The following is a 17,434-nucleotide window of genomic DNA, read 5'->3' as shown; positions in this document are numbered from 1 at the left end:
AAAAACGTCACTTTTGATTCTTTTAGAGTTTTAGATTGTAGATCTGGGGGCCGATTTTTGAAATTCGACCGCTCGATTTCGTGTATTTCGTTCAATAATATCTGCACTACTAGGCATTTAAATTCTACTAATAGAATTGAAAACGAGTGGTCAATACCACTCGATTCCAAATTTCTATCGCTCGTATTTCAAAAATTAGAATTTCGCCGTTTTCCACGAGTTTTCCACCGATTTTCTAGTGACGAAATCGAGCGATCGAATTTCATAAATCGCCCCCCTGATCTACATACATTGTCGAAGGTCATATTTGATATTAATAATTTATATTTATCAAATAATGTTAATTTCTCCACTAAAAAAAGGATTTTCCGAAACTCAATCCCTAAGTTTCTGAAACGGTGGTTGAAAGTTTTAACGAGTGCACGGGCGAAGTTATGGTCGGAGGCTTATATGCTAATACTATACCATTAAAAACATTGCATATATATGTGTGGTGTGTGGTGGCCAGACATCGTGGGTTCTCGGTTGTTCTGTATAGAGCAAAAAAAATCGTAATCGAAAAAAATGCTAAAAGATGACTAATGATTCGGCCACGATCCTTATCATAGATAGAGAAGAGGTTAAAATTCAAATGGATAATATACAAATACCTATTTAAACATTGACAAACACCATCTCAAACCACATCAAAATACACCAGTCAATAGTATCAGCAGTTAACAAATATTTATTTATTTATTCACCAATATCAAAACAAATCTCTTCTCAATACAAAACGCATAATCGCAAACATCGCCCGTCATTATTGCGACATGAAATTGAAAACATAAAAGACATTGATGAACAGTGAACATGCCCAAACAACCATCAAACGTTGAATGTATCGTTAAATCCAACTTCAAAGGGCCCGTCAAAAACCGAGGGTCTTATAAAAGATACGCGCTGGTAGAGACAGCAGGCAAAACGGAAATTTTACATTTTACTAATGTGGTGGAGATTAATTAATTTCGCTGTGGCAATTTGTTAACATCGCATTTAAGATTTGTTGGGGATCAACCCGATGCAGAGAGTATGTTTTTTGACAATAATATGAAGCTGGAAATGCAATTGTATGTTTTATTCTAAAGTTCCTGTTCAAATTGAAAACTCAGAAAAGGGCTACAATTGCCCCTAAATATGATGATGATTCATTCAGTTACCACGCATGTCGCTCGTACTTAATATTATCCGCACATGTATTGGCGCGGGATGATATACTATAATTAAAAAAAATACTCAGTAATCATTCCGATGACAGTGAATTGGCCGGAATATATGATAATAAATATCGTGGCCAGATAATAGTTTTGATGATTTCGTGAAATCACCATAATATCTAATTGTTGTAATATTTAATACTGGCAATAAAATGTTTCGTGAAATACCAGTCTAGAATCTGCTGTCTGTCCCCAAGAGATCAGGAACGATCGATGAGCTCAGACCGCAGTGTCCCGGGTTGTGGCACAACTGCTAACTATGTGGAAGGTGATTGCAGGACTTTTTGTTATGAAGAGAAGGTAAATATTTGGCTGCTGTCTGTCCCTGGTAGATCGGGAACGATCGATGAGCGCAGACCGCAGTGTCCCGGGTTGTGGCACAACTGCTAACTATGTGGAAGGTGATTGCAGGACTTTTTGTTTGAGTTACGAACTCGAGGGTTTTGGTAATTATTGTATAAGTAAATATGGTCAAATATGGTGAAACTACAAGTAATACATTGTCATAACAACATGACAGCCAATGTATCAAGAGTTTAATGTCGAAAAATATATTTTTTAATAATTACGATGATTTAAACATAAGAGTGACGGAGAGTTTTAACAAGTACATGGACGGATTAATTGGTTAGATATTACACCCCTTGCTAGAGCTATATAAAAACTGTGATTGCAGGACTTTTTTTTTATTTCCGAACTCGAGTGTCGCGGGTGTTTGGTTCTTGATATAGTGGTGTTATGTTATGTTATGTTATGTAATGATGATATGTTGAATTGGGAACTAAGATTGAAAGTGAAAATGGAAAAGATTGAAAATATACAGATGAAACGATGCAGTCAGAAAGTCAGTTTATTGTATGTCTCAAGTTACAGATGTACTGCATAATTGTTTGCCATCGTATTTTCTCGGAAACGTTCGTATTTGTCTTGCTACTTCAGTCAACGTCAGTACTTTTTGTACCGAAACCGACTGAGATAGTAAGACACGTTCGTACGTTTCCGTGAAAATACGATGGAAAGTAATTATGCACTACATCAATACCTGTTAAGTAATTTGGGATTCTTAGGTTACAAGGTGGCCCAAAACAACAAAACTTCAAAATATTCTCCTTAAGTCATACTTAACGCATTCACTGCCAGAGGGCGTAGCCTAGGAACAAACTTGTATGACAGTGAACGCACATGTGCATCTGTGGCAGTGAATGCGTTAATAAATAAATCGCCACAAAAAATTGTTAACATGTTTTTGCGCTATCCTGTAATGATCCAATTTCTGAAAACGGTTTCGTCCTGTGAACGGACAAAGGTTGGGTAAAAGGATCTTGTTTGTCCTTTGTACCTACGGATCCCTAAATAACGATTGATTGATTGATTGACGATTGACTATGCTAAGCTGTTCTAATTATTTTTTTCGAAAAGATAATTTTATTGTTACCGCAAACATTCGATGTTTGGTATTTTCCTGAGAAAAAAGTAATTACAAAGATTACCTCGGTGCCTAAAGGACGTTGATGGAACGGCGGTTCTAATGACGTTGTTGTAATGAGGTCATTAAAAGACAAGCAAGTAGTCCCAAGAGATATATTAATGTTATGTAATTGAAGAGAACTTGCAATCTATTTAAAACAGGCTTAAACTAGCTGGTTATTTACATAAGTGTGGATGGTCTTCACATTACACATTGTTTACACATTGATTAAAGTTTATTGCGAGTTCTTAATTTCATTTTAGACATGGTCTGAAATAAATCTATTGTAGTGTATTGTATAAATTTACCACTAATCGCAAGTGGCAAATGTACCTATGAACTCGCAATAAACACAAATCAATGTGTAAACGGACCCCAATGTGAAAGCCAGCCACACTTTCTTAAGGATGACTCACGTTAGACCGGCCAGGGCCGGAGCTTCCGGAGCTTCGTTTTCTATGGAAAGCATCACGTGATCAAATGTATCTGTCATAGAAAAGTAAGCGCCGGAAGATCCGGCTCGGACACGGCCCGGTCGGCCCGGCCTAACGTGAGTCATCCTACCCGAATTGAACGTAATAATTTTCAAAATTTTGACCTGTTCCATCTTGTTAGCGCGTCGTGACTAGGGTTTGCACGACGGATCCGAAATGTATGCGAATATCCGCGGATCCGGATCCAGATCCGGATAATTTCATACATTTCGGATCCGGATTGCAAACCCTAGTCGTGACGTATGTAGCTAGTCTACAGTCTTTATTATTTATCAGCCCCTAGCCGTGTAAAGAAAAACACTAAGATCGTAGTGTTGTGGTGCCCCAACTTCGACGATCGAGGCGTGTTTGAAGTTGAACTTTATACTCACGGGTCTTCGTAAATGTTATCGCAGCTTGAGCACACGTTAGAGACGTGGTTACGCTATTTTAGGTTTCATTTAACTTTGGTACAGGCAATTATTATATTATAAGTTTTGTTTTGTTATATTTCAGAAATTGAGTTTCAAAATTTAAAGCCTGAGCTGATAGTTATTATTATTTTGATCTTCTTTAATTTATAAAGATAAACGCAAAGCAATTGCAAACCGTCAGGAATATTTGATACCGGTCACGAAAGTTAAATCCTTAAAAAAATTAGTAAGATTAGTACGGGTAAGTGTGGTTTGCGGGATAAGTGTAACTAACCTTTTCGTACCGGGGCCTGATTACACATTGGTTAGTGTTTAGTGCGAGTTTATACCGGGTGTGGCCTGTAATATGAGCAAAAAATTAAACTGTAGGCTGTACTCCTCATACTGACCAATATTTGTTCAGCGACTTTTAAAAATAACTTGTGGTTTGATTTTTAATTCACTTTAAAGTTTATTCTAAGACGCAATGTATTGCAAATTTTGTTATGTTTAAGGCGTGACAAGCAACGTCAATCACAATGATATGGCGTGGCGATGGCGTCCATTGAAGATAATATTTATTTTGTATGCAAAATAGCGAGTCTAAATACTTCATAATTTTTAAAAGTTGTTGAACAAAAGTGTCCCCGTTTGAGGAGTACAATCTATGTTTTAATTATTTGCTCGTGTTACAGGTCACACCCATTGCTATAGTGCGACATAAAATAGGAGAAATTAAATAAAATGGAACTAAAAAAATCCACTTAATTATTGCCATTTTACGTCAAAAATGTGACGGTTACGTAGGATGTGGCCCCCTCGATTATTTTCTACTATTTTATGTCGTACTGTATAAACGCAAGTAGCACGTAGCCACACTTACCCCGCAGTCACGCTTAGCCATATGGACCTTATTCAAGTGATACTTATCTGAACGAATTATACGAACACTGCTAAATCCATAAACATAGAATAATAAATTAATTCCGTTATCAAATGTAAATTAAAACCCGACAGCTTACATTAAACAATAAATTATTAAAGTAAACATATAAACGAGGGTAAGAAATATGACAGCACTACGAAATGTGACGGAAACGGGGACGGGCGTGATAAATGGCCGCCATCTTAAGAGCGCTATTACATTTCGGCGTTGAGCGAGTTTAGGTATTTTACGCGCTGCGGCAGGCCGTGCGAGCTCAGTACGCCGATCCCTTCTACCACGCTCGCACTACAATGATGGATTAAACATTCTTGATCCTTCGCGAAGCATATTGAAATCAACCATAACAACACTAACTGTACTTAACTTTTAAAGTTCTAAAATTGTTATTTGGTAAGTACGAAAATACTAAATGCAGTGCAAATGTACATAGGGGCTGTTCATAAATTACGTCATCTATTTTTGACGATTTTTGATCCCCCCCCCCCACCCCTCAAATCATCCAAAAATCAAGCTTCGGATGAATCTGTTTCCTCCTACGTCATGTTACCATCATCCGATGTCCAGACCCCCCCCCCCCCCACTCCTCCCATTTGAAACGACGTAATTTATGAATAGCCCCATACTTGTACTTATGAAGGTATATTACTCGAAAGAAATTATAGGTACCTACTCGCTTATTTACATGTTTCGTCATTGCATTTGGTACCTATAGGTTGTAAAGTTTGTATCAACGAGGGTTTAAAAACGAACTGGTACTGAGGATCTGATGATGATTAAGGTGGTCACGGATACCAATCAACCATGTAGTAACATGATTAGGCTCGTTTGATTCGTCTCAACAAGATCTTTGACACTGAAGATACACAGGGTCTGATGATGGAGCTGGAAGGTGGCCACGGGTACCAGTCTATCATGTAACTAAACAACTTCGTGTTTGGGCTCGTTTGATTCGTCTCAACAAGATCTTTGACACAAGACAGTACTCAGGCTCTGATGATGGAGCTGGAAGGTACCATTACCAATCAACCATGCAACTAAACCACATCGTGTTTAGGATCGTTTGATTCGTCTCAACAAGATCTTTGACACTAAGTGATACTCAGAGTCTGATGATGGAGCTGGAAGGTGGTCACCGGTACCAATCAACCATGCAACTAAACCACTTCATGTTTAGGCTCGTTTTATTCGTTTCAACAAGATCTTTGACACAAGATAGTACTCAGGGTCTGATGTTGGAGCCGGAAGGTGGTCACCGGTACCAATCAACCATGCAACTAAACCATTTCGTGTTTAGGCACGTTTTATTCATCTTAACAAGATCTTTGACACAAGGTAGTACTCAGGGTCTGATGATGGAGCGCGAAGGTGGCGACGGGTACCTGTCTATCATCATCAGCTCCATCATCAGACCCTGAGTAGTATCTTGTGTCAAACATCTTATTGCGACGAATCAAATGAGCCCAAACACGAAGTGGTTCAGTTACATGGTAGACTGGTACCCGTGGCCACAGTCCAGCTCCATCATCAGACCCTGAGTACTAACTTGTGTCAAAGATCTTGTTGCGACGAATCGAACGAAGCCAAACACGAAGTGGTTTAGTTGCATGGTTGATTGGTACCGGTGACCACCTCCCGGATCCATCATCAGACCCTCAGTACTACCTTGTGTCAAAGATCTTGTTGCGACGAATCAAACGAGCCCAAACACGAAGTGGTTTAGTTGCATGGTTGATTGGTACCGGTGACCACCTTCCGGCTCCATCATCAGACCCTGAGTACTATCTTAAGTCAAAGATCTTGTTGAGACGAATAAAACGAGCCCAAACACGAAGTGGTTTAGTTGCATGGTTGATTGGTACCGGTCACCACCTTCCGGATCCATCATCAGACCCTCAGTACTACCTTGTGTCAAAGATCTTGTTGCGACAAATCAAACGAGCCCAAACACGAAGTGGTTCAGTTACATGGTAGACTGGTACCCGTGGCCACCTTCCAGCTCCATCATCAGATCCTGAGTACTATCTTGTGTCCAAGGTCTTGTTGAGACGAATCAAACGAGCCTAAACACGAAGTGGTTTAGTTGCATGGTTGATTGGTACCGGTGACCACCTTCCGGCTCCAACATCAGACCCTGAGTACTATCTTGTGTCAAAGATCTTATAGAAACGAATAAAACGAGCCTAAACACGAAGTGGTTTAGTGGCATGGTTGATTGGTACCGGTGACCACCTGCCGGCTCCATCATCAGACCCTGAGTACTATCTTGTGTCAAAGATCTTGTTGAGACGAATCAAACGAGCCTAAACACGAAGTGGTTTAGTTGCATGGTTGATTGGTACCGGTGACCACCTTCCGGCTCCATCATCAGACCCTGAGTACTATCTTAAGTCAAAGATCTTGTTGAGACGAATAAAACGAGCCTAAACACGAAGTGGTTTAGTTGCATTGTTGATTGGTACTGGTGACCACCTTCCGGCTCCATCATCAGACCCTGAGTACTATCTTAAGTCAAAGATCTTGTTGAGCCGAATCAAACGAGCCCAAACACGAAGTGGTTTAGTTGCATGGTTGATTGGTACCGGTGACCACCTTCCGGCTCCATCATCAGACCCTGAGTACTATCTTGTGTCAAAGATCTTGTTGAGATGAATAAAACGAGCCTAAACACAAAGTGGTTTAGTTGCATGGTTGATTGGTACCGGTGCCCACCTTCCGGCTCCATCATCAGACCCTGAGTACTATCTTGAGTCAAATAAATACATATAGAATGTCAGGTCGTTTCAAATATTTTTAATCCTGTCCGGTAGTTTATTAAACTGTACCATTATAAATTATAATACTATAAAAACGGTGCTAGGATCAAAGTCTCTCGTTGCGGTTTACACGCACACAGTATAGCGTTTTACACGGCGCCCGCCGCACACAATGATAAAAAACCTCGTCGTCGCCGTTGAAAATGTGCGGAGCCGACCGACACACGTCCTGCCTCTACAAGCTCTGCCGCGGCACTGAGCTGGCGCAGCGCGCGTCATCGGTAATATAGAGTAGTTTTCAAAAAATTGCCAAAAAATTATAGTAGAATTTCATAAACACTAATGTATACCAACAGTATAAGCAAACGTTGCAGATTGCTTGAGTATGAAAATAACTTCGATATTAAGTAGATTTTCGTAGGAATTGACACTTGTTTCGGAGAGAAAATCGAGTTCGTTTTACTTTGATTTTCTCTTTCTCAAAGGTATGTAGGAAAAATATAGTTTGATATGCCTAAAGTACAGGGTATTAGTAATACAAAATAGCCAGGTTTAGCAGAGTAAAATTCTCAACATTTCCAAATAAGAGCTCGCCATTCAGTGCTTCACGGGGTTTTTCGGAAACGACCATCAGAAAAAAAATCATTACTAATTTAATAAGTCCTTTTTCTAATATTTACAACGACATTTATAAAGATAAGAAGACGCTTTTACTGGAACAAGTACTCATTGTTTCTAATAATGAGCGCAAAGTCCTGAATTTCGTCGACTAGTATCATCAATTTTGCATTATTTCGACTTTTCTTGTAAGAGCGCTCTTAATTTCGCTGAGAGCGATGTTCCTTGGTGTTCGCCAACTGCATTTATTGCCAACATACAAATAATCTTATAAGATTTATGGTTATCGTTCTATGACACAAACTGGCTTAACCTCTTATCGGTGTATAATCTGTGCACAAGAAGGATTCTGACGGAATTTTTAGGGGGCCCGGCTGGAGTTTCCGACGCTTCGTTTTCTATGGAAACGGCGCATCGTTTTCTATGAAAAGCACCACGTGATCACCGATCAGCCGTCATTGAAAATTACATGTCGGACGCCTCGGCCCAGGCCCGGCTCGGTCTAACATGAGTCATCTTTTACCCAGCACAAATCGTATAAGCGCTCACAAAACCAGCCTTTTCCAGCCGTAATAACAAGGGTCCATTAAGAGAACTAAAAACGTTTAGCAGTAAAACTGAAGGCCATTTGGCCTATAAATACCTTCTTAGTCATGCTCAGAAAGTTACGACTCACGGTGATATGGAAAAAGAATTTTTCTGAACGGATTTTTCTTCATAAAACGCTAACTGGTGAAATATTAACTAAGTAATTTTTCATTTTAAACGATTTGCGCACAAAAGAGCACGTTAGGTCTTTCAGAGCGACGCTTTGAATTTTTTACTCGTTTATGGTGAAAAGCTGTTTTATGTTGGTGATTATTATCGGCAATTTTAATCAGTCATACCGTCCATAGTCAAGTAAATTTAAATATATTAAATATTTTCCTACCTAAATATACGGTGTATTCAAATTATATTTAGATTAGGTAGGTATAAATGTTATGTATAGGTAGGTACCAATAATAATTACACTATGTGATTTTTTGAGAAAAAGAATTAGGAATAAAATATTTTATGTCTGTCTCAGGTATGTAATTTCAAAACAAAATGGTTATTTTTCACTAATTGTATTATACTATAAATGTTTTTGTTCATTTATTTATAAAACGAAATATTCCTCGTAAGAATTTATTTCTAAGGCTATCGGGCTAGCCTCATTGTTAAAAAAAAAATGTTTTGCCTACTTATATTATTCATGTTTTCTTTGAGCCATAATTATCTTTTGGAAAAGTATAGAAAAACACCAGGATTGAATTATGTAACCACAAATTTGCTACAAAAAGTTACTACTACTAAATACTCTAATATTTCCAAAATTTCCGCCTGAATTCTGAATCAACGGGGCTTTAAATTTGATCACGAAATGAAAGACAAACATTCCATCTTGTGTAAATTATGACAGAAAGAATCCCCGTCATCCATTATAGAGCGGGCGCGATGGGGGCCCCATAACTCATGGCACGCCCCTTCGTTTCGTACGATGGTTCTCAACTGCCGGGCACAGGCCTCCTTCCAAACGATTATTATATGTATTTATTTACACACACTACACTACAGAATACCGATTCAGATTTTGTTCAGGTTTTGACACAACCTTGACAATATTATTAGGGAAAAAAATAAATTATTTCATGAAAATATTGACGCAATAAGCCCTTAAGGGATTGCATATATGTACTTACTTGAACAAATTCGACCCATGCCGCCGCGGCCCAGGTGGCCGATCGGTCTATGTAGGCATCTGCCGCGAATGCAGAGGACGCTGGTTCGATTCTCACTCTGGGGACTTGCCCTGCCTTGATAACTTTTCACTTCATATATAATTGGTTTTGAAAATAAATACTGGGTGCGTATCGAACATGCCAATCGTTTACGCTCCGTAGCGATCAAAACACAACTGTGTCGTACCTACTAATATGGAAGAGTGATAGACAGACACAAAGCGTTTCGTTATCGTGGTGCAAGCGATTGTCACCTTGGCTAGGCACCCTGGTTCCCTTGACGCGAACGCTCGGTACGCACGTCGAGCGATGACAGAGCCATGCCGTTATCTCGTGTTGTTATTTGCACATAAACTTTTTATTTTGTAGTCCATTTGCGGAGAATGGCTGAAATGTGCCATCTGTCGCCTTCAAGAGGCGTTTACTCATGCCAACCTTGACAAATAGAGCAAACTAGGGTGTTACGTACACCTGAGTGCCGTTCGACGCAGTTCCGCCAAGACGTCATAGAGTGCGTTGTTAAAACAATTGAAGTCCAGAACAATTGAAGTTATGCTGTCAATCTATCTTCAGAAGGAGCACGATGAGAACGAACGGGAGAGGATGACGTCTGTGGCCGTTCCTGGGTCAAATCCACTGGTTTGCTTAAGATAAGAAACGTATCGCGCGCTGTGATTTGTAATGAGTCTTGTGCAGTAAAGATTGTGAGTTGAACATCGTATTTCATTGAAGGCCCTCGTCATCCACGATTGAAGGTTCTGAGGTGCTGCCGATAGTATAATAAGCCCACAATTCCCGACATATAATTGGTTTTGAAAATAAATACTGGGTGCGTATCGAACATGCCAATCGTTTACGCTCCGTACCGATCAAAACGCAACTGTGTCGTACCTACTAATATGGAAGAGTGATAGACAGACACAAAGCGTTTCGTTATCGTGGTGCAAGCGATTGTCACCTTGGCTAGGCACCCTGGTTCCCTTGACGCGAACGCTCGGTACGCACGTCGAGCGATGAAAGAGCCATGCCGTTATCTCGTGTTGTTATTTGCACATAAACTTTTTATTTTGTGGTCCATTTGCGGTTGCAAGTGTGAATAGGAACATTACAAGCTTGTCGACCTTATTCTGGGTTGAATAATGTTCAAAATTACTAAGCTAGTTTTCGTTGGTATGAATTTAGGTGTGACATTTGTTGTAAATGTAATGTATGTGATAAAGTGTGCATTTACTTTTGTAAGTTGAACCAAAATTTACTCTATAGTGTTCGTTTGTCTATCTTGTTTTTATTTTACTACCGCTTGTACAATGGGCTGTGCTCTGAGGAATTGTTTGACATGATGCCAACGGCCACTTTCTATCACCGCACCGCTCGCCGCCGGCAGGGTGTTCATCCTCACACCCTAGAACCTAAATGGTCGCGTACTGTGCGATTTAAGAGGAATTTCCTCCCGCGGACGCTCCGGCTGTGGAATGAGCTCCCTTCCGAGGTTTTCCCGAGGGTCTACAGTATGGGGTTCTTCAAAAAAGGAGTGTACAGGTTTTAAAAGGTCGGCAACGCGCATGTAACACCTCTGGAGTTGCAGGCGTACATAGGCTACGGTGACTGCTTACCATCAGGCGGGCCGTATACTTGTTTGCCACCGATCTGGTATAAAAAAATCCTGTCAATTGCTGAAAGGTTAACTTAGAAGAGATCCCTTATACTCGTACGTAGTTATAGGATAAGTTCGCTTTGTAAATTATATTAGGTCCTTACCTATGAAATTGGCGTTTTTGTTCATAGATATAAGTCTGATCCTAGTTTTTTTTTTTTACAAAAGTACATACACAATTACAATAAAACTACAATATGATTTCGCCAAACTGCTTGACAGCAATTAATTGTTATTTTTTATTGTTAAGTGTTCAGAATTAAGCCTTGAAAATAGGTCTTTTCATGTGCTGTCGGTTCGAGTATTAAAATTACTTATATTTTTCTAATGGTACCAATTTTCAAGAAATGGAGATATTGAAAACATACCTTAAAGGTGTCAAGAATTACTGGAAAAATTTTGTTTGGTTTGAATTAGCCATCAAAAAAATATCCGCAAAATTAATTGTATGGAAATTCGTGTTTCGTTGAAATTCTCCGAACAAAACGCCAATTTCATAGGTAATGACCTAATATTTTGTTATATTGTGTTTCCACCACTCTTATGTACAATAAAGTGTACAATATTATTCATACAATGATTACTTGTGTTTCACTTTCAACTCATCTACAGCTAAGCTACGGTCGTAGCGCTATGGCGTAGCTGCTCACATGGGTTTCTCGCTATAGTAGCTAGTCCTTCGTAGAGGCGAAACATCAATGTGTTGTGGTTGGCGTTGAATGAGTTAATTAATAAAAATATATTTTGCTCTTATTTCGTTAATTAATATTTTAATATGTAGGGGCTCGTCGAATTATTTTAGCAGGGAACTTCTATTTTAGTTCAATATTTCTGTAGATTTTGTTTTGTTGGGATAAATAATACGTTTAATGCATTATTCAACTTCTTAAAAGAAATCATATTTGAGTGTGGAGGTTCACTAAAAGTATGTAGTTTGGTCTACGACGTCTTAAATCAAACAAAACATTTTTTTTTTCTTTAGCCTATTAGTGTGTCCCACTGCTGGGCAAAGGCCTCCCCTCTTTCCCGCCACTTGTCTCTGTCTAATGCACACTCCCGCCACTCCACACAGAATGTATCTAGGTTGTCCCGCCATTAGAAACAAAACATTAGATTCAAATATTTATGCCAATTTCATACCAAAACGAACGAATATTTCATACCCAAAGAAGGCTAAGTGGTTAAGAAGGCTGCTCGGCGCCGCCTGGACGATTTCTCGAGATTTCAGGAGAAAAGGAACGGAATAATAGACGGCTTTATTCAATAACTCCTTTGACATAGCTAACGAAGTTTTTGTGGTGAACTTTTTTTGTGCAAAAAATGTTACACTAAATTAACACTTGTAGGTATATTGGGTTAAGATACTCTAGTTACGTCTAAATTATAAAAAAAAATGAATAACTAAGTCGTCTGTTGTCGGGCTCTGCGTGGCTCTCTTCTGGTGTCTCTGTAAGTAGATCCCGGCGAATACTAGCAAGTTTAATTAACAGCTAGGCCACGACTTTGCGCGACTGGCGGCGGCGCCGGCAATCTCAAGTTGGAGCGAGCCACAGCCGTCGGACCTGTCGTTCCCACCTATGGTTGCTGCCGCCGCCAGTCGCTCTAAGTCGTGGCCGAGCCGTGACCTCTCGCGCTAATATTTAACAATGAAACTGACCTTCTCTCCTCGGCCTCCTTGTGGCTCTCCGTCGGCCTCTCTGTAAGTAGATTCCCGCGAACACAAGTACGTTCAAGGCGAGGAGGAAACAACCGGCGCCGACTGTCACACCGAGCGCCACTGTGTAACTGTTGACAAAAGTATACATTAATATTGCGACTATCTGACACCAAAGGTATATGTAACTCCGTATAAGATACGTAAAGTCTTAGGAAAGAACCTGACATGAAAGAATTATGGTCGAATAGATGGCGCCACACCTTTGGCCTATACTCGTTTATATGGCGTTGTCGACACCGTTTGTTATCATAAGGCGTTCTAAAAAACCGGGCAAGTGCGAGTCGGACTCGCGCACGAAGGGTTCCGTACCATAATGCAAAAAAAAAAAAAAACAAAAAAAAGCAAAAAAAAAAAACGGTCACCCATCCAAATACTGACCACTCCCGACGTTGCTTAACTTTGGTCAAAAATCACGTTTGTTGTATGGGAGCCCCATTTAAATCTTTATTTTATTCTGTTTTTAGTATTTGTTGTTATAGCGGCAACAGAAATACATCATCTGTGAAAATTTCAACTGTCTAGCTATCACGGTTCGTGAGATACAGCCTGGTGACAGACGGACGGACGGACGGACGGACGGACGGACGGACAGCGAAGTCTTAGTAATAGGGTCCCGTTTTACCCTTTGGGTACGGAACCCTAAAAAAAACAAAACATAGAAATAAAAAATCATTTAACCATATAATATATAAGATACATTTTTTGATATTTTTATCATTTTCATTTTTAGTTTTAACCCTGTGTCGATAGATGGCAGTAAATTTACTGTGACTACAAAATTGACTATGACAATAACTCTCTATACACTCTATTCTCTTTGCTGACACGTTGGCAGTATTACGTGTGTCAAACATGTCAAGCCGTTAATAACTCTTTTTTATTATTTTGATACCTAATTAGACCCTTAAACGTATTACCAGAGATAATCCCTCGCTTAGGCCAATATAAAGCTGCTTAGGCCAAATTATATTTTGATGAAACTAAATAATTGCGTAATTAAATAGGTACATTTTGTAAAACATTACATTAAATTTTTATATTCGTTGACTTTAATTTTTTCATTAGGATTTCAGTTACAAAATTATAATTGCATACTTTTCTGTATAGAGCTTCCAACTTTACTCTTATGGAATTAAAGTACAAAAAATTTTGGGAGGAGAGAATAAGAATTTAAAATGCTCAGTGTCGTTATAAGTTTACTACGAAAGGAGAAGAATATCATTATTTCATAGTGAGGTAGGTACAAACCAAAACTTATAAAATAAAATAACCATAAAAATATTAACGGGAATCGAAATATCCATTAAACTCCTCGATTTCAAAGTTATAGTAAAACTAAAGTCGGTCCTTGCCATTAAAACTTATTAATGATCCCATAAAGCACAGAACTAAAAACAACCTTTTAATAATGCAAAACTTAACGTACGTTAAACAATCCATACCAAATACAACCTTAAAACAATGAGTTAAAGTTTAATTTCAAATCCCATTCGCGTTTCACGTAAGTCCTTTCCATTAAAAGGCTTGCGATACGCAGACAAAATTACTCCAAATCCAGACATAAAATCAATGCATTACGGTTTAAAATCAAATGCTCATCAAACTACTTAATTCATTTTAAATAGCTTGAGGAACAATGGACGAAATCCGCAATTACAAATTAATGACACAATAATTCCAGTTGACATTACCATTGTGCGCTTTCCCGTTCCTGTATTGCTCGATTGCCTGAGGGCCTACCGCGAACGTTCGACGTGTTGCGTCCCTGTCACACTTACGTACGAATTTACAAGTGCGACAGAGAGGCAACACGTCGAACGTGGTTCGCGGTAGGCACTGTTAAGCTCGGTTTTCAACAGGAAGCCAACACTCTAAACCAATTAGTGACGTTAATGGCGAATATTTATGTAATTGTGAGAAATCAACCATTAAATCATTTTCAGTTGGTTTTGACGACGATAATTTAACGTTACGTCTTCTGAATTGTGAAATAAAATAGTGACCTTGTGATCCCTCATGTCTTGCGGCCTGATTCGAACTTAAAGCTACGTCGAAAATTTGTTAAAGATACGACCTGGATCGGATATGTCAGTATCAAAAGGGTTGTTTCTTCAAACAGAAACGTCACTTTTGACACTGACATATCCGATCCATATCGTATCTTTAGCAAATTTTTGACGTATCTTAACACATTCACTGCCCCCGACGCACATGTGCGTCCACCGTCATACAAGTTTGTTCCTAGGCCACGCCCCCTGGCAGTGAATGCGTTAAAGTTCGAATCATGTCGTTAAACATCTATAAAATATCCAAAAAAATGAATCGGTTGAAAAATTCCACATCATTTTCGAAACTGCTCGCAAAATTTTACGTGAATCGGTTGAGAAATACGACCAGTAGAGGTGAACAGTCTAATTTGTTTTTTTTCCAAGCCGAAACAAAGATGCGTTGGTCAATTAAGGCCCACTTGCACCATTCCACTAACCCGGGGTTAACCGGTTAAACCTGGAGTTACCATGGTTACCAGTACAATTTGACACGGGGTTGACGGTTAAACCGCTTAACCCCGGGTTAGTGGGATGGTGCAAGTGGGCCTAAGTGTTTACAAATACCTACCTGTTTTTCCGTTAAATAAAAAAAAACGTTACGAAAAACCTATTATTTTTGGATCTTAAGGTGTACATAAAAATTATATTCCCTCTGTTCTACACATGTCGGGTATTAAGCGACCTTTTTATAATTAATGTTCCTGATAAATTATAATAAACAGCTAATAAACAAAAGACTAATTATAACCTGCTTATCTCCCTAAGTACATAATCGGATGTGACCCTTACGTAACCTGGTTACGTTGTGTGTACTTATGTAGCCACTAATGCGGACGGACCTTTTGTCCGAAATCGTATACTAATGCGCCATTTCCCTTATTTTTCCTTAACTGCCATTATTCTTAGTGTGTTTAGGGTTCCGTTAAAGGACAACGGAACCTTACAGATGTAGTTCATAATTGTTTTCCATCGTATTTCCTCGGAAACGTTCGTATTTGTCATGCTCCTTCAGTCAACCTCAGTACTTTTTGTACCGAGACTGACTGAAATAGCAAAACACGTTCGTACGTTTCCGTGAAAATACGATGGAAAATAATTATGCACTACGTCTGCAGTTTCATCATGTTCAGCTGTTGTGTATTTTTACTTAACTAGGAACAGTAACTTCTGAATGTTGGCTACTGAATAGACACCGCAGACTAGCCGGGGCAGAGGCAGACCAAAAAAGAGATGGCGGGATGGCTATCGGGAGCATGCATCAAACCGTGATGAGTGGCGGAAGAAAGGGGAGGCCTTTGCCCAGCATGGGACACACAATAGGCTATAAAAAATAGGAACAGTAACAAATGACAAAATATAGCATAGTTTCAGGTAGGCAATCTACAGTTATCGCATTGAACGCGAACACCTATGAAGTGACCCCTAGTTACCGCATTGTTAGTTTGTATGTGGCTAATTACAATCTTTGCTCCCTAACTAGCCAGATGCTGACCTGTATGAGATCAGAAGTGACCCCTAGTAACCAGATTACAGCAATACCGCTAATGTACGGAACCTTTGTCCGCAATTGTCTGTAATGCGCCATTCCTTTCCCCATCTGCGGGGCTCTGATAGTGGTAATGGATGGGCGGGGGACGTAGTCAAATAATTACAGTAGGGCAAACTGCGCGGACTTTTGATAGTACCTAGATCAATAAATAGTCTCACGGTACTAGCTTTAGTAAGTACTTATTCAGTGATGATGATGATGATGATGATGATGATGATTCAGTTTGATGACATTGAAATTATTATCAACTGGAACAGAGTTGAATTTGTTTAAGTTAACAGAGTTAAATATTAACTCTATTTCCTTATATATTATATAGATTAAAATTTCACTAAGTAGCAAATTTTTGATGTTGCATTTGTATGCTTGAAGGGTTTTAGGAGGTTAAAGGGACAATCTTAAATAAATCGAACTACCCCCAGAGCTAAGCTCAATAAGACTTATGTCAAGGGTACTAGGCGATTTAAATAAACCATAGATTTGTACATATAAACAGGTACTCAAAAATATAGAAAACATCCATTATTTAGAAACAAATATTTGTAAAATCCAGTTACCGTAACGGGAGCTGAACCCGACTAGGATAGGAGGACATATAAAATATGAGGATCAAAGGTTTGCACTTCTCAGCTTCCCTTTTCTTGACGAAGTAAGGGTTTAATAGCTAAAAAGACAAAAACAAGTATTTTGTTATAACACAATGCATTTTTGGGAGCTCTGGCAACACTACAGGAAGCAGTCGATCAATCACTATTCAGAACACCAAAATAAGTATG

At 39.1% G+C, this 17,434-nt stretch overlaps 1 protein-coding gene and 1 long non-coding RNA gene across 2 annotated transcripts in view; both read right to left on the bottom strand.

Annotated features, from left to right (window-relative positions):
* The window catches only part of LOC134790919 (neuroligin-1-like), a 294,263-nt gene that overhangs the window by 3,129 nt on the left and 273,700 nt on the right, over positions 1-17,434 (bottom strand). Inside the window, exon 13 of the mRNA XM_063761926.1 lies at positions 13,002-13,129. Within this exon, the coding sequence (XP_063617996.1) occupies positions 13,002-13,129 (128 nt within the window). The remainder of the gene's footprint in view (positions 1-13,001; positions 13,130-17,434) is intronic.
* The window catches only part of LOC134791044 (uncharacterized), a 272,078-nt gene that overhangs the window by 15,858 nt on the left and 238,786 nt on the right, over positions 1-17,434 (bottom strand). The window lies entirely within an intron of this gene.

The sequence above is a fragment of the Cydia splendana genome, chromosome 5 (genome assembly GCF_910591565.1).
Source record: "Cydia splendana chromosome 5, ilCydSple1.2, whole genome shotgun sequence".
NCBI lineage: Eukaryota > Metazoa > Arthropoda > Insecta > Lepidoptera > Tortricidae > Cydia > Cydia splendana.
The sequence above is the reverse complement of the archived record's forward strand: the minus strand, read 5'-3'. Positions and strand labels throughout refer to the sequence as shown.